Below are 18735 nucleotides of genomic sequence, written 5' to 3' on the forward strand. Positions count from 1 at the left end.
AAAGCAGCTAACAAAAAGTATCATATCGTCCACGCAAGAGCTGACCACAACGTTCCTGAAGCATAAGGAGATCAATCTCTCCTCCCACAAGGCAGCGCTGAATCTCCTGACGCAGTCGGCCCCGCTGACGCTGAAACTGGGGTCCACCAAGTCCCTGCACATTCCATGAGACGATCCTCATGGGGAGCGAGAGAGAATAGATGCTGCCGCAGCAGCTAAACATGCTATCTTCGAGGCTAGCTTGGATGGAGAGTAATCCGCATCCAAGCGTCCTCTAGATAGGCGTGACTGCAACAAGTGCCTGGCCCAAGCCCAAGTAGATTGAGCCGTCCGTAAAGCAACCTCCTCTGTCCAGGAGTCCTCATGAATGTGTACATAACATGGCAAGCACTGCGTATCGGCAAAGAAGTAGACCACAATGTGTCTACATCTTGCTATATCTGGAGGAGTCACCGCAAACTTGGCCAGTGGCCACAAAGTCTGAAGCATGTCTGTAACTCCTAGTTCTCCCATGTGGTGAGAGAACTCTAGGACCTGTGTGTGTAACCACCCCAACACGGAGTCGAGAGTCCACTCAGTCTGGTCCCTACCGCAAAGGCTCTATCCCCCTAGCTACAAGGAACAGAACATGGACCCTGAAGTAGGCTGCCTCATGGTCTGTTGATGGCTCGCCGAGAAAACAAGTGAAGTCGTAGTCGAAGAAGTCCCATCGGGGCCGCAAGTCGATGCTCGTCAGACCACGAGGGATAGCTGCAAAAGGAGACGTCTGTACCTGTAGAGGGGGTCGCAAGAAAGGTGTCCCTCTCTCGCCAAGCGACTCGTGGCAAAGGCGCTGCCAAGAGATCTCCTAGCAGCCGGAGATGGCCCTGCCCCCTGTGTCGGCTATGGAACTGGAGCGGGAGGGGGGAGAGTAGGAGCAGAGGTAAGAGGTGGAGAGGAGGGGCGGAGGGGAGCGGCAGAGGAAGAGGGGCGGGGGGAGGAGGCGGGGGGGAAGATGATGAGGAGGGGGAGAACTCTGGGGGGGGAGGGGCTATCAAGGGTGAAGCTGGGGTGGGGACTAGAGCAAGGACCTCATCCTGCTCAAGAGGACCGAAACGGTTTCCCGTGGGAACCCACTGCTGCTGGGCAGGCGCCTGAGGACCACTCTGAATGCCAGGCTATCTCTGTGGCCCCTGCCATCATCGACCACGGACCTGCTGCCATCACTCCTCCGCTGGAGCCCCAGGCTCGGAGGGATGCTCTGCATGTGTGCGCTGTCTCGGCCTGTGGCTGCTGGCCAGCCCTTGCAGGCTGGGGCTGAGTCTGTGGTGTAGGTCGAGGCCTCCTCCGTGGGCAGACCTTCGCAAGATGGCCCATCTGTCGACAAATGAAGCATTGGTTCGGGAGACCTGAATACTCCACGCTCTGTCTGAACCAACCCCCACTCACCCGAGGCAAAAGATTGACCTTCGGGAGCGTGTGAGTGTCCCTAACCAGAACGCGAACTGAGGAAATGCCGGCCGCCTTGGCAGCTACTGAGGCTGCCGTGCGAGATGTCTCCAGGACAGTCCCAATCGTTGAGCCTATCCTGGACAAAAGTGGTAAGTACTCCCTCCGCAAACCAGGAAAGCAGACGAAGATGGGGATGTTTGCCTCCTCTACCAGAACATCCGAAGCAGGGTCAAAACCATGTCTCCACTGTCGAAAGTGGGCTCGAGCTACTCGGATGGTCAACGGACTCATGGCGATGACCTTGGACGCCATCTCAGAGGTCTCAAACTCGATCTGATAGTAGCCTCGTCCGAGTATCTGTACGTCCAAGATCTTGTCCACCTCTACAAGTAGGTGGGCCTGGAGAAGGTCACGCAGCTCTCCTCTGTTGGGTCAGGTACCAAGAATCTTGCAGGTGACAGAAGTCGCCTGCAAGCGCTCTAGCTCTGTGGCTAGGCTCGCTTGCTCTGTCGGTGAAAGAGCAAGTCGAATGGTGGGCTCAGCGGGGTCGAGCGAGGGGGCTTCGGTAGAGTCCCTCTGTGGCGAAGCTAGAGTCTCCATCTGTGTCTGCTACTGAGTCGAAGAAGGCGGGAAGGCCGCGAAGCTCCCAACAAGCCGTGGAGACAGCCTCCTGCAAGTAAAAAACGGGGGGATGCGGGGGGGGGGGGGAGAGGCAATGTAGACGGGAGAAAAGGGGGGCGGGCGAGGGGGGGGGGGGGGGGGGGGGGGGGAGCAAGGGGCTAAGCTATGGGGGGGGGGGGGGGGGGGGGGGGGGGGGGGGGGGGGGGGGGGGGGGGGGGGGGGGGGAGCGGCAGGGGGGCAGCGGCAAGGTTGCGGGCAGGAGCAGCGGGGGAGGATGGGGCTACGCACACAGGGGACGGGCAGCAGCACGCACGCGCAGGGAGCAGGAGGGGGGGGGATACGCGAAGGCGGGGTGGGAGGGCGCAGGCAGCAGCGAGCTCGCTGATATGGATTTTTAACTTTTCCTTGCCTTCCCACTGAGAAGTGTTATCTCTGTCAGATTCTCCACGAGAACCCATGTGTAATCTGGGATTCTTTATGGCTTTATGCCCTGCAAGACAGAGCGATGAAGATGGGAGTGCGCCCGATGCGCGATGTATGAAGGGTCGGAGTGGCTAATAAGTCCGGGGTCTGCGGAACACAAAGATTCTTTCACAAAAGTCTACATGTGCTGCAAAAAGGATCGGATCCTTCGTAGAAGAAGAATCTTTTTGTGCTCTGATACCATTGTAACCGGCTTGGACACTCCAAGCGAGAAATCAATAGCAACACACGACCAGAAACTTCATAATCATTGAACTTTAATGGAGAGAGAGAGAGAGAGAGAGAGAGAGAGAGAGAGAGAGAGAGAGCCCGGCTCTAATGATTAGTCTTGATCACAAAATCCACTCCTAGAAGATAGTGCTTCCCGTTGGATAAGGCGTGAATCACAGCCGTAAGTTCCTTTTCGTAGATTGATGCATGCAACTCTGCATCCTTAAGTCGTCTGCTTTCATAAGCCACTGCATGGCCTTCTTGGTTTAACACTGCTCCGATGCAATCGCCTGAAGCATCGCAATGAACCTCAAATGGTTTCCTTAAGTCAGGCACTATCAAAATAGGTCCATGGCTTAGCAAGTACTTGAGCCGATCAAAAGCTCCTTGTTGTCTCGATCCCCATCTGAAAGGGATCTTCTTCTTTGTCAAATCATGAAGTGGTCCTGCTACATGGGCAAATCCTCGGACAAACCTTCGATAATACGAACATAATCCCAAGAAGCTACGTACATCGTGTACCGTAGTGGGAATAGGCCAATCTTCTACCACTCGGATCTTGGCAGGATCCATACTCACTTGATTGTGAGAGACTATATGGCCGAGATAGTGTATCTCTGAGAGAAAGAACTCGCTCTTCTTTGCATTCACATGCAACTCATGCTTTCGCAATTCTTGAAACACTAGGTCCAAGTGCTTCCGATGTTCCTCTTCTGACTTAGAGAAGATGAGTATGTCGTCAAAGAATACTCCCGTAAAAGCTCGATACGGGCTGAAAATGCGGTCCATCATGCGATTAAACGTCGCAGGAGCATTGGTCAAGCCGAAAGGCATTACCAAAAATTCATATAGTCCAAAGGTTGTGCGGAAAGCAGTCTTATGGACATCCTCAGGGGCGATCCGTATCTGATGATACCCACTCTTTAAGTCTATGCGACTAAAGACACTTGCACCCTGCAACTTATCAAGTATATCATCAATCCGGGGGATCGGAAAGCGATTCTTGACCGTGATCTTGTTTAAAGACCTATAGTCTATGCACATTCGAAACGTGCCATCTTTCTTCTGCACCAGTAGAACTGGAGAGCAGTAGGGTGAAGTACTTGGCCGTACTAACCCTTTTCCTAGAAGCTCGTTGACTTGCTTCAAAATTTCCTCTTGTTGAGCAAGACTCACCCGATAAGGGGGTTGATTGGGAGGCGAGCTACCCGGTATGAGATCTATGCGGTGATCTTCCGGGCGTACCGGAGGTAGTTCATCAGGGAGTGTTTCCGTGAAACAATCTTTGTACTTTTCAATAAATTGAAAACGCTTAATTTCCAGACTAGAGAGTGAATCCCCACTAGTTTTATCCTTCTCACGTGCAAAAATCAAGTAAGCAGAAACACACTTCTTCGTTTCTTTCTTAATGGAGATATGACTTACAATTGGGAACTGCCAATCTCCTACATCAGCATGAATCTTTATTTTCTTACCCCCATGATCAAAGGTGAGGGTCTTTTCCACATAATCAGGGACAGGTGTCATGTGGAAATGCCATGGCATACCCAAGATGATATCACATCCCTCGATGGGTGCCATCAAAAATGATTTGCGGTCCTTGTACTCACCAATCCGAAGATTGAGCTGTCCTTGCACGGGAGTTGCATTGGTTGTCAACCCCTCGAATGCCGATCCAGATGTAACCGGTGTGCCAAGCTAAGCCGGTGTGAGGCATAAACGTTCCGCAGTATCCAGGGAGATGAAGTTATTCGTGGATCCTGGATCATAAAGACCTCAGTACTCGCTGGTTGTTCAAAGACCCCAGCCCTTCAGAAGCTGACGCTTCCCATTCTCCGTTTCTGTGTTTCCTTGAACATCTGGAATTGAGTTCGAGCTTAGTGGAGCGGGTTCCTTCCTTGCTTTATCTTGCCTCGTAGGGGCGTGTTCTTGCCGTTGCTGCTTTAGTGGGCAATCCGGTTTCATATGTCCTTTCTCGCCACAATAGAAGCATCTTCCTTCCTCTCTGAAGGTTTGAAGTTGAGTAGGAGAGAGATACTTAGTTCACTTGCCATTGCCCTCTGGCTTCTTAGAATGATCATAGTCCCTAGATGGAGGACGTTTTCTTCCTTGGTCCCCTTGGTCATCGTAGACCCCTCTTTGTCTCGCACGGTAAGTGCTATGCTCCATTTTTCTGGGCGTCCCAGTTGAGTGCAAATCCTCAGCAATGACTGCTGACTCCATCATCCTCTGAAGAGTGTCATGCGGATACACTTTCATACTCTTTCGGAGCTGCGGTTGGAGACCCGCTTCGAACTTTCGTTTCTTTTCCTCGTCGGCAATCTTCATGAAGGGAGTGACCTTCAGAAGAACCGACCAATACTTGTCCACATAGGTCGTGACTCTCTCATGTTCCTTCTGGGCTAGCCAGTCCCATTCCTTCCGTATGTCCTGCTCGAAGTCAGGCGGAAGAAATTGTTCATAAAATTCAGATTTGAATCTCTCCCAAGTTCTGGCCTGAGAACCTTCCAGAATCTTGGCTAACCACCAATTACTTGCCGTTTCCTTGAGGTGCATCCCCACATGGCGCAATTTGGATCTTTCTGTGAAGTGCCCATTGGTAAAGGCGACTTCAAACTGTCTGATGAAGGACAGTGCTTTGGAGATATCTCTCCGTCCGTTGTAGGTTTCGAACTTGATGTCCTTGTCGCCTGATTTGAAGACTCTCATGCGATGTTGAGACTTGCGACCATGCTTCTTGAATCGAGGCTTATCTTTAGGTTGATGTAGGGTAGTAGTAGTAGCGGCTTCCTTCTTCCGGCGAGACGATTGAGAAGTAGAAGTATAATCAGGAGAGTAAGATGGAGATGAGATAGAGATGTCCTTGCTCTCGTCTAGCAAAGAGAGTGCTTTTTCCTGGCCTTTCCTTGGAGTAGGCCGTTCATTCCGATCCGAAGATCCTTTGTGCACCTCTGCACGTTCTTCTTCTCTTTCTTCCTGTGGTCTCACACCAACAGTGTGGTCTGGATGCCCGGCTGCATCGGTTCCATTCGTTCTCTTCATTCCGCCCAAGAGCTTTTGGACATCTGGCAATAGTAAGACTTGTTGCAAATCTGCAAGCTGAGCTCGCACTTGTTGAAGCTCCTCTTCAACGCTTCTCCCTTGGCTCGACATGGTTCTTCCCGTTCTTCCCGGAATCGTCCTTCTTTGCAGAGAAAGAGAGGAGTTCGAGCTCTGATACCACTGTCACAAAACGGGAGCGTACACGAGCACTTAGAAAATCTGAAACTTAATAAACTTTGCAAATGTGAGAGAAGGTAGAAGATCGACACAGTATTGGGGACCAGAAGATGGGTTGGTCCCCCCCTCCCCCCGTCAAGAGTATTCTTTATTCAGGGCGAGTCGTATACAAGCACAAGAACCCGAGGAAACCCCTCCGTTCTGTAATCTTAGACCCGAAGGTCGTTCTTTCCCGTAAAGGACTTAGGCACAAGGCCATACTTTCCCGTAAGAGACTTAGGCACGAAGCCGTACTTCCCGTGAGGGACTTCCCGTAAGAGGGAGATTCCTGCAAAACAAGCGACACAAAGCAACAACTCGCAATGCGTATCGACAAATTATACCTGTCGCTCCTTGCTCGAAAAAAGCGACCTCCGTACTCCGTCGTCGCTGAACACTTGCTGAATTTCCTCCGCAATGACTGCTCCAAATTCTCAGCGCTAACTCCTCTTGCTGCTCCTGGCGTGTAGAAAACTGGAACGCTAATTGCCCTTTTATAGGCTCTTGCACCCGGCGGGAATAGGAGCCGAAAAGCAAAAGCCTGGCACCCCTAGAGAGAGGAGAGAGAGAGAGAGAGAGAGAGAGAGAGATCGCTGAATTCAGCCGTTCGTAAAGCCTTGCGTAGGCTTTTTTTGTAGAGTTTTTTTTTAACGTAGGATTTTTGAAGAGCATTGCTTTATTTTATTATAAGAGGGCTGGTCACTTCAAAAGTGACCGGCCACTTTATAAAATAAAGTGTGAACTTGTTTAAACTTAAAAAACTCACTCAGTTAGTGAAAACAATGCTACACGAACACATTCCAGGCGTCCCCGGGTGCAGAACACGGCACAGATGCAATGCAGTCATAGATTCCTCGCGGGAAAGCATCTGCCCTCCCGCGAATGTTCCTGCTTCTTTGAACCCATCTTTATTCTTGTGCTTGCGTTCTTACGCGTATTTTTCTTACTCAGTTCGGATTTCCTCCTCAGCCTACGGAATGCCCCCTTTCTGATGCACCCGTCACCCATCATGTGACGCATCAGGGGCATTCGTAACCCGGCCCTTTCCACCGAACTTACGGAAACTCCTTCGCGATGTTTACCGTCACCCATCAAATGACACATCAGAGTTGTCCGTTCTTGATGGCATTTCCTGTAGCTACAATCTTTTAACAGTTCTTAGTGTACACAATAAAATATCCTAGAAAAAGAAATTAATATTAAAAATAAGAAAATAGTCCATTTAGCAACAATCTCTGTCAGATTCTCCGAGAGAAACATGTGTAATCTGAGGTTCTTTATGGCTTATGCCCTGTAAGACAGAGCGATGAAGATGGGAGCGCGCTTGATGCGCGATGTACAAAGGGTGGGAGTGGTTAATAAATCCGAGGTTGGGGCACGAAGATTCTTTCAAATAAGTCCGGGGTCGGGACACAAAGATTCTTTCAAAAAAAACATGCGTGTGCTGCAAAAAGGATCGGATCTTCCGTAGAAGAAGAATCTTTCTAAGCTCTCTTACCACTGTAAGAGGCTTGGACACTCCAACCGAGAATAAATAGCAACACACAAACAGAAACTTCAAAATCACTGAACTTTAATAACGAGAGAAAATAACAGTCGACACGGCCCGGCCGAGTTCCGTGCCCACAGGTATTGGCCCCAGAGTCTGCCGCCCCTTTCGGTATTTCTTTATCATTAATCATTGCAAAGTACAATTCCCGAGGGACCACTGCTCTCACACTCTACGTCCATATGCTTTGCAGAGTGAGGCCCCAAGGGTCAATTTATTCTTACAAGGGATGCCCCAAAAGCAGTCAAATCTCAAAAGCATCTGGTCCAAAAACTGCCAAAAAGCAGCCAACGCAATTGGTGGAAATCCGCACGTGGCACAGCCAGGGCAAAATGCGGAAATTTCCGTACAGTATGCCACGTCAACAGTTAGTGCAATTCACAGGCAGTCCGTACAACTCTACCACGTCAGCATGCAATTTCCTTTTCTCTTGTGTCCCTTTGGCCCCGTCAGAAAAGACCCATAAGTTGGAACAACTTATAAAAGTTCCAACTTATAAAAATTCATTTTCATCTGCTTGTCCGGGTGGTCATGCCATGAGATCCTTTGGATGACAAGTTTGCAGGTAGTGTCGACAATTGGTGGGGACATCTAGTTCCTACTCCCACAGTCAGCAACTTTTGGATGCTTCTTCTATACATCCCTATGGAGAGCTCCAACCTTCGGGGCAGCCCTTGGGGTGCAGATTTTGCCACGGCTAGTAAATATAGAAGGTTCTTCTCTTGTAGTCTTTTGCCCAGCTTTCTGGCATGTTACAAATCAACCCCAGCGTTCCTCACGGGCTTGTTCTCCGAGCCAGTTCCTTTACTATCCTTTGAGTTCCTTTACTATCCTTTGAGTATTGAAGTCATATTATGTATTGGATATTGATTGCACGGCTCAGTGTGGGTATGTTTTCTTCAACACAAGTACAAAGGACAGTTTTTTATGAAGGTTTTAAGGAAGCAAGTTACAACAGTGGGAGTATATGTGCTCTTCCGAGTCTGTAAACAGTTTGACATATTGTATTGGATTGTACCTAAAGGTTTGATCTTGGCAGATGCAAAGATGTGGTGGACATTTGGTTTGATCACAAGGAATTTGCTTGAGTAGCTAGGTTCTTTCTGGACCCCGACGGCTTCTTTGGCAAACATGATCCTCATGTGGTCTTCCTATTCTCAGCCATCCGAGTTCACGGATGGTGTGATTCTCTTTGAGTCTCGAGTTCCATGAGATTCAGGCTTTGCTATTCAGTTACAAAGGAAGCAGTTTTACTCCAGGTTATCTCATATTTCTTTCTAATGGTATTCATTCTCTTTTCCCATGATTGAGCGGGAGGGGGGCTTCCTATCTTGGGGGTAGTTCTCAGATTTAGCTCTAGAGCTTTCAGTGTGACAGTGTTTTCTCGGTGTCGACATGGGTTGAGTCAGTTGTTACCTCAAATCGTACTTTTGAGGATACTTTTCTTTTAGAGAGGGCTTCCAGGTTATTATCTTCAGTTGACTTCCAGTGCTCCATTCGATGCAATACCATGCACAGTGTCTGCCAGTCCTTGGTTTCCCTTAACCATTTTTGTGGTTTTAGATGGTGTGCTTGAGTCCACAGTGCATTTAGTATCTTGGCAGATGTTCTTTTTTAGCCATTCTGGTGGTTGCCTCGTCTTTTGGATTTGTGGTGTGATGGTTGCTCTTCCCAATGTTTCCGAGCAGTAGTTCCTATGCCTCGTCTTCCAGATTGATCCTTGGAGAGTGTACCACACAGCATACACCTACTTCCCTTATCCTTAGACTGGCATGTTATTTCATACAGGTGGATAGTGGCCCTTCTCGGACTAGGAACCAGTTACAGTTAGCTCCATCATTTTTTACAATGGGGAGACAGTCTTCTTGGTTCTCCCAGATTTGGTTCCAGGTTCCACAGGTATATTATTTTCCTTTCGGATTCACCTATCCTTTGGATGATCCAGTTGCACAGGCAGAGACTATCGGAGAGCTATGACAGTTATCCATGGTTCGGGTGTTCTCTTTTTAGAGGGGGATGTGGAACCAACTTGGGAGTCAGTTTGTGCACACTACTTCCATACAGTTCTTGTGGTTCCATGTGCACCGAACGGGATTGACGGTCTATTTGGTGGCTTTCTATAGCACCTCGTTCTTCTCTTGCAGAGTTTGGATGTAGGTTCTCTTGATCTTGCCATGTTAGCTGTAGTCTCAGTATTGATGTGTGTTTCTTTGTGTTGGATGTTTCTTCCCGATTTACTTTGAGAGTGGGGTGATACTCTCTCGGGATGTGTTCCAGACAATTGAAGATCAGTAGCAATTTCACTCTCAGTTTCGATGAATCCTTCAGATAGAGTTTGACATTCATCATTGTAGATGGTGGTCGGTGCAGTTCTTTGGTTCTTCGTCATCGGACAGTTCATTCCTCCGTAACCTTGGTTGTCCCATTCTTTGGACTTCTCGTAGCAGCTTGGAGATTCTGGTATGTAGTTTATGACCGGAGATGCATATTTTCAACTCTATCCTCGAGGGTGGAGTACTTTAGAGTTGGGAAATGATCTAGATACCAGTATTTTATGCCTTTACCCTCAGTTTTGATGCATACTCTTGGAGCGGCCAACAGCAGCACTATATGCAGATGTTGCTTGTGAGACTTGTGAGTCGATTGGCTTGAGGAGATTGTTAGAGCTAGATTTACATTTAGCGGACAACATTTTACTTCTCGGACGTCTTTCAGGGGTAGCAGTTAGATTGTATTTACTGCAGGATACTATCCCGCTACGGAGTTGTAGCAGATAGCCTCGTCCACGAAACCCTCTCTTTAGAGTTGCAGATTGCTCGCTCCAACTTCCTTTCTAGGAGCTAAGAGGGGGTGTTCAGGCATCTCTCTTAGTTCATCCAGTCAGTCCCAGTTTCTCTCGAGGACAGCTACTAGGGAGTGAGGGTTGTTTTGTTGTTGTGCCCGGCCAATGTGAGGTAGGTTTCTCATGACGGGTTGTATCTAGCCACGTTCTGCCTTGGGGTTTGGCTCTGTACCATGGCCATTAGGCTCCTGCAGGCTAGGTGTATTTTTCCCAGCCTTGCTGGTATTTTTTTCTATTGCCCACAAGACCTCCAGTGCTTATCTCTACTTATGAGAGTTGTTCATAGTCTTCATTACTTTATTGACAAGTTGCTCAACAACAATGTCAAATTCATTTTGCGAGTACAGTTTTTGCTTGTCTGCACTAAGCTTTGCTTTCTCTTTCATGGCCGCCTTGAGAATTGAGTGAATGGCAGCATGCCATCACGAATGAATCTCGTCAAGTGAGTGATTCTTTAGAAACTTTGCATATTGTGGATCCTTGGAGTACTTGAGCATCTGATTACTCCCTAAATTCACTACCAAAATCCATGTGTGTTGCGGAAAAAGGAATCGAATCCTTCTTACAAGAAGAATCCTCTGAGCTCTGATACCATTGTAACAGACTTGGACACTCCAAATCAAAAATTTACTGCAACACATGCGAGGGAGCTGCAAACAACTAAATAAACTCAAAAAGAGAGAAAGAGAGAGAAAGAGAGAGAGAGAGAGAGAGAGAAGAGGAGTCGACAACGGCACGACGGTTGTCAGTGGAGTTCCGAGCCAAGATGCACTCGCCCCAAAGACTAGCGCCCTTCTTGTATTTATTTACTACTACTTTGCAAGAGTAAAATGTTTGCGGGTCCTCTATGTCGCAATGCTCCCAAGCTAATCTGCCAAGAGAAGAGGCCATGGCACACTTATAAAGGCCCTTGGCCCATCCGAAAAGCAAGTACATGAAAAGCATCCATTCTAAAAGCAACAAGACCAAAAACTGGCGCCCCAAAAGCTGTAGCACAATTCGTGGAGGCCAAAGGGCCTAAGTTCTCATAAGTTGGTAAAGTTAGGTTTTTAAACCTAACCCTCTTTAGGCCACTCTACAAGTTGGTAAAAACTTCTTCTACTTCTTCCATTAGGTTTTAGGCCCCTCCTCCGGAATCTATCAATTGGGACATGCCACATCATCAGTTTGTGACAAGTGATGCCATTTGGGCTCACTACTGCTCCAACAACATTCAACATGACGATAAACACAATCTTTCAAGAGCATAGACAATATGTTAATGTAATGCATTTTGGAACTAAATCAGGCAGATGCACGCAAAGGGACAGATGACCAATTGATGTCAAAGACTGACAGTCGTTAATGATATTTATTCACGTCGTGCAATCCTTTCATCACTTCGTAGCAAACAATTTCCTGTTAACCTTTCAAGAATTTGAATTTTGCAACTCCTAAATGCGTTGCTTCTCTCAGGACACCAACTATATACTGCAATGAACACAGAACCATGAAGAGACAAACAAGCAGAGCTCAAGGTAGGCAATGACCTGTATTTGCGAGTCTGTCCATCCCGGGCTTCAGCTTGGTACTTGGTCTTGCAAGTATCAAGGGGATAGAGAATGGAAGTGCTCAGGACTCCTCCGATCGCACCCGAGGTCGCTTCTGTGAGGTCTTCGAAGCTCGAGCCCATCTCCAACTTCTCGATGGGCTAAAGCCTACAACCCTGTGTGCGCTTTGCTTTGAATAGAGAAGGACCCGTTTTGACTGCTACAAACTTTCCTCTGATGATTTTGCATTGATCATCAATGACGTCGTCGCCACACCCTCTCTCTCTCTCTCTCTCTCTCTCTCTCTCTCTTATTTATATATATATATATATATATATATAGCTGGGGGTGTGTGTGTTTGTGTGTAGATTTACAAAAAAAAAAGTGTGTGTGTGTGTGTGTGTGTGTGTAGATTTATATATTATGTATATGTAGTATACTCTCCCTCTCTCTCTATATATAGTATACACAAACAAACAGACGTTTGTTGGCACTGCGTGCTTGCAAGTAGTGATATAGGGGTGGAGCCTATCAAATGATGTACACATTTTTTAGGCTTTTTTAAGTCTATTTTCAAATTATGATCCTCCGATGCTCCGTAAGAAAAATAGTGTTGCTTTGGCGCTTGCATGAAAAAGCCTTTGCCAACGCAAAGACGAGAGCAAGAAGGGAGTAAGCAAGCTGGCACTTTGGCAACAGCAGCAACGCAAAGGCCCTACATCGATATCTCTCTCTCTCTCTCTCTCTCTCTCTCTCTCATGTGTGTTGTGTTTTCTTCTCTGTGTCGTTTGTTTCTAATCGTTAATTCTTCCTTTTTTTGTAGGTCTTGTTTGTAGACATTGTACGTTGTTTGCAGGTAATCATTCATCCTCTCTCTCTCTCTCTCTCTCTCTCTCTCTCTCTCTCTCTCTCTCTCTCTCTCTCTCAGGCAGATCGATTCACTGATAAAACTACTTCAGCAAATCGGTGACACAAACAAGTGTACGTTGTTTGCAGGTAATCATTCATCCTCTCTCTCTCTCTCTCTCTCTCTCTCTCTCTCTCTCTCTCTCAATGGTGTATCTTTGTGGAGTGGAACCAATGGATTTACATGTAGGAGACATAATGGGGATAGTGTGATTGACTATATGCTACTCTCTGAAGCCATCATGTATCGCATAAAGAGTTTTATGTTTGGTCAATGGACCCCGGAATCCGACTATCGCACCTTATGTATTGACCTTTCATGTGGAGAAGCAACTAAGCATGATAATCTCAGCCAAAGGAAAGAGAAGTTATCACTATGTATGGATTTCAAACGGGCACCAATGTACATTGAAATGGTTGAGCAAAAATTATGGATGACAAAGCTTCAATGTGATGCACCATTGGAAACTAAATGGGAAGCTTTCAAGAAAGCTATTTGTTCTTGTGCGGAAGAATGCTTTGCCATAAAGCATCTCCATGGTATCAACAAAGATAGATCACGCAAAAGGTGGTTTGATAAAGAATGTCAAGATGCTCGAAAGTCCTTGATAAAGCTTGATGCAACTATGGACAAAGAAAACTATCAAAGTCATTTGCATACATACAAGGCATTGATTCAAACGAAGAGAAGAAGATGGGAAGTAAAGCAACAAGAATTTCAAGTCCAAGAAAAGGCACATGCATGTGGAAGATTTTGGAGAAACTTGAGAGGCAAGCGGGTTGAGAATTTTGGTAACTTGAGTCTAGTGGATATGTACACACATTGTAGGCAATTATATGAGCAAGCAAATACTGAAAAAATGCCATTTTATGGTTCACTCCCATGTATGCCGTCTTTTTTTACTATTGAGGATGTATGCGGTGGGCTTGAAAAGTTGGCCACTCGCAAAGCGAGAGATCTTCAAGGTATCAAGCCGGAGATGATCAAATGGACGGAAGATTTTACCCATGAGTGGATGTGTGATATGTTCAACCTTGCACTTCAACATGGTATGCCTTATGATTGGAGTACTAATTGGGTTAAGCCTTTGCATAAAGGAGGGGATGTAAAGAATGTAAGCAACTACCGGACTATAATGATTGGGTCTCTTATGGCAACGTTGTTTGGGTGCATAATGGAGATGAAATTGAGTGATTGGGCTGAAGAGAATGACAAGCGTACAAAGGGACAAGCGGGTTTTCGTCGATGCCATAGCACCATTGATCATCTTGTCACTCTTCGTGTTCTCATGGAGGAAAGTCGGTTGAAAGGCAAGCGATTGTATTGTTGTTTTGTGGACTTTAAGAAAGCCTTTGATATGATTCCACGTAACAATTTGTGGAGAAGGATGGAAGAACTCTAAGTGCCAAGTGAGTTTATGCTTGCGGTTTCTCGAATCTATGAGAAGGTGATTTGTCAATTGCGCATGGGAAGAGAAATTTCAAAAAAATTTGTAAGCACTATTGGGGTTAAACAAGGATGTCCATTGTCACCAACTCTCTTTGGTCTATGCATCGATCAATTGGAACAAATGGTACTTGACTTTATGCAAGAAGAAGGCATTGAAGAGGTCACTATTTGCAATGCGGTAATCATGCTTTTGTTGTATGCGGATGATGTAGTGCTTCTAGCACACACTTTAGAAGATGCACAAAAGCTTATGGTTGTCCTTGAGAACTTTTGCTTGCATAGTGGGCTGATTGTAAATGAATCCAAAACAAAGGTTATGCTTGTGGAAACCAACCATAAGGAGAAGCCATGCATTGTGTACAACAACGAGACACTTGAAGTTGTTGAGAGCTTTAAGTACCTTGGCCTTGAGGTTGCATCCAATCACAAGTGGCATGAATGTGCAATGCGTCGTTTGGAAGCGGGAAAGAGAGCATATTATGCATTTGAGAACATGTGTAATGCGGGAAACATCAAGTGTTGGGTTCTCAAGAAGTATCTTTTTGATGCATTGGTGACACCGGTTCTTCTTTATGGAGTTGAAGTGTGGGGCGGGAGCATCTCAAAGTCTACTTGGAAAGAGTTTGAGAATGTCCAAAAACGTTTTCTTACAAACTTTCTCCAAGTTAAGACACAAACACCATATATGCTCCTACTTCTTGAGTCGGGATCTCTTCCAATTGAGGTTATGGGCATGGAAAGGGTTGTGGAGTACATGATAAAGATGCGTCAAAACCCTACAATTGCATGGGAAATAAGCAAAAAAGTTCAAAAGACGCATAAAAGCAAGATCTTGAGCACGGGATGGATGCAAGACATAAAGAAGTGGTTTGGGAGATGGGATGCATTACACTTGCTACATGATGCTTCAATTGACTCTCAAGTGAATGAAGCTTTTCTACAACGCCAATGTATTACGGCTTGGGAGAAATCCGGTGGATCACGCTTCATACATTACACCACCTATATTGCCCCCAACTACAAAACCATGTTCTTCGCTGAGAGAGGAAACCGTACTCACACTTACATGCTTGAGCCTATTCCCTTGTCCGCGATACGCACTATCGCAGCAATTCGGATTAGCTCCCATTTCCTTCGATGCGAGATAGGACGTTGGGGCAATGGAGAAGAGTCAAATCGATTGTTCACATTATGCTCACTGCAAGTTCGAGAGTCTGAGTACCACACACTACTAGAGTGCTCAGCTTTTGATCACATCCGAACTTGCTTCTCTCACATTTTCAGCCATAACTTAGACCTACACACTTTCCTCTCCCAGCCAAAGTGTGGGCTCTCCATTGCGACTCTCATCACTACAATTTTGGAGCATCGAGAGTCACTCATCAGCCATACACATACTACATCACATGTAACTTTGGTCCCATATGTCATATTTGACCTCCGAGGACGATAATAAAATCTATCTATCTATCTCTCTCTCTCTCTCTCTCTCTCTCTCTCTCTCTCTCTCTCTCTCTCTCTCTCTCTCTCTCTCTCTCTCTCTCTCTCTCTCTCTCTCTCTCTCTCTCTCTCTAGAAGGAAAATCGATTCACTGATAAAACTACTTCAGCAAATCGGTGACACAAACAAGGAGACGGCTACCAGCGCAATTGTAAAGGGACAGCACAAGTACACAACCTGCATATGTAAAGCTTCCATACAATATCATGAGCTCCGACTACTGTACTATTCCCAGTCTCGGTCTGAGATATTACACTTTTAGTATACGAAAGGATCAACTCTCAAAATGTTCAGAATGACCTAATCAGCTCGACTTGTTGGTCTGCAAAGTCATGGCTCCTCTTCTCAAGACCCTCCCCAAGAACGAAGCGCTCGAATCTCTGAACCTTGATGTTCTCTCTAATGGTGGCCACCGTTTGCTTTATGAGGTCCTTGATGTAGGCCTGCTCAAGCAACGCAAGCTCATTCAGCATCTTCACAATGCACCCATCAACAATCTTAGACCCGATGGCCTCAAGTTTCTTCAGCAAATCTTCCTTCTGCATCTCAATTTCCATTTCTTTATTGATGAACTCTTGAGGGATGTCCTCTACGGACACAGATCGCACTTGCTGGCATGGACTAGCTGCATAGCAAGGTCATCCACAAGCTGTTGAAAGATTTCCCCACGTGTGACAAAGTTAGCTTTGCAATTTACCTTAATGAGAACACCAATTCTATTATCATAAATGTAGCTTCCAATGTGGCCCTCTGCAGTGATATGGGTGGCCTTCTTCTATGCGCTGCTTGCAAGCCCTTTCTTGCGAATTAGGAACTTTCTTGCCTCATCGAAATCCCCATCATTTGTTTCAAGAGCGCGCTTGCAATTCATCATACCAATGCCAGTCTCCTCACGTAGCTATTTGAACTTTGACAATGGAAGGTGTGACCACCGCATTTGCTGTGGATGTGGTCTCCGCAGCAGCAACAATAGGTGGGCATGTGGAGACATGTCTGTGTAAGCTTTTCTTCTTCGGCCATGGCGAGCATTCAGAGACTCGAACCCTAGCTACCTCGAGCCCATCCTTACCTGAGTGTCTTGAAGACATGATAAAAGCTCTTCTTGTTGGTTCAAAAAGGGAGGTATGGGAGGCGTGCAGCTGCACGAGCTGGGATGTGCAGGGCAAGGTAGCAGTCACCATGTCCCTCCCTCTGTGTGTGTGTGTGTGTGTATCAAAAATGCTTTTTTTTGTAAGTATTGTTTTGCTACGCTACTGCTCCTACTTCAAACAGTGTTGTAGCTTCAAGGAATTTATTTCAATCTGAACAAGATTGTTTGATTCAAAATACAAAAATAGATGTTGGATTGCTACTATTAAGCATGTACAAATGAGCTTGGGGAGCTGTATTGGACAACTTCAAGGAGTCATGAATTTGCAGATCAAGGTTGCCCTGGGCTATGTTATGCATGCGATTCCCCCAAGGCGCAACCAGCATGGATTCATGGATTTATGATCCTTGATTGCTACACATCCCCTATGACCTTGCTCACCAATGCCCTCACCGAGTGACATATAAGGGTCATCATCAGGAAGCACCCATGGCACTTGTGGCATCTCATGTGCAGATTGATATTACCCACGCATCCATCAACATAGCAGGTGCAAGGAAATCCTTTAAGTCTTTCTGCTGCTTTTTTGTTGATGTTGCAAACATGGGAATTGGAATAACAGGGAAACGGCATGGGGAGCATCAGTAAATTGTCGATGTACCTCCACGATTTGTTCGTGGTACTTAACGGAATTCTCAATGGTCATGTCTTGTTTCAAATGGATGCTGGCCATTTCTGACCATTCTTGGCCTCTTTTAGAGCTCATGGCAAGGTGATTACCAATGTCGACGACCAAATTTCTTATAAAACCAGAAAAGAATGGTAGAGAATGCCAAAAACTCAACGACTTGAAAGCATTGACCTTTTCATTTGCGTTGTCATTGAAAACGTGTATCAAGAATAAGGATTTGCACAAAGGGGCTATTTTACATGCTCAAACTCTAAAACGTGGGATATTTGAGGAAATTTGTTGCTTATAACAAAACACAATAGTCAACATGTATGCCAAATTTAGTGCCCTTAAGAAACCACATGAAGTCCTTTGTATGCTTTCGGTTCGTGATGTCATCTCTTGTTAGTGCTCATTTTAGGATATGCATAGATTGGTCGCGGCAAGGATGCTCTAGAATTTACAAGGCTATACAAAGGGAGGGCTTTTTTGAATGTATGCAAAAGGAGGACGTTTCTCCTACACTTGCATCTTGAAGGCTTGTGGCATCACTCAAGCAGTTATTAGGGGCAAATGACTTCATGTTTTCACCCGAGAATGAAATGTTCATGAGCATGCTATTCACAGGTTTTATGGGTGCTATGATCTTCAATTTGGCATTTGTATTTCGCAATATATTTTCCAAAAAGGATATGAAGAAGGGAAAGTAAGTGGGAGGTGAACTACTACGCATGCCTCTCACTGCTTTCATCGGTATCTTTGACTCCTTTTGCCTTTGTTGTGGAAGCCCCCCCCCCCCCCCCCCCCCCCCCCCCCCCTCCCCCCCCCTCTCTCTCTCTCTCTCTCTCTCTCTCTCTCTCTCTCTCTCTCTCTCTCTCTCTCTCTCTCTCTCTCACAGAGGCAGTGCCAGAGTTGGCAACTTAGTGATGGCCTTGTTTTCCAACTTGACATTTATATGTATGTCTCTCTCTCTCTCTCTCTCTCTCTCTCTCTCTCTCTCTCTCTCTCTCTCTCTCTCTCTCTCTCTCTCTCTCTCTCTCTCTCTCTCTCTCTCTCTCTCTCTCTCTCTCTCTCTCTACATAGATATATACATATATATATATATACATATATATAATCTATAAATTATACTCTCTCTCTATACATATATATAAATATATATATATATATATATTATTCTCTCTCTATATATTTAT

The 18735-nt window shown here is 46.1% G+C and overlaps 1 protein-coding gene across 2 annotated transcripts in view; it reads right to left on the reverse strand.

Moving 5' to 3' along the window:
• LOC147445500 (peroxisomal adenine nucleotide carrier 1-like) overlaps nt 1-12188 on the reverse strand; it is a 36217-nt gene extending 24029 nt beyond the window's left edge. The window contains exon 1 of one of the 2 annotated variants that reach the window (XM_086525007.1): nt 11924-12188. In XM_086525007.1, the coding sequence (XP_086381133.1) occupies nt 11924-12066 (143 nt within the window). In that variant the 5' untranslated portion in view covers nt 12067-12188. The remainder of the gene's footprint in view (nt 1-11923) is intronic. The other variant, XM_086525008.1, reaches the window with a different exon arrangement.
• Nucleotides 12189-18735: the final 6547 nt, after the last annotated feature.

This window comes from Adiantum capillus-veneris, chromosome 12 (assembly GCF_014529385.1).
Source record: "Adiantum capillus-veneris isolate H3 chromosome 12, ASM1452938v2, whole genome shotgun sequence".
NCBI lineage: Eukaryota > Viridiplantae > Streptophyta > Polypodiopsida > Polypodiales > Pteridaceae > Adiantum > Adiantum capillus-veneris.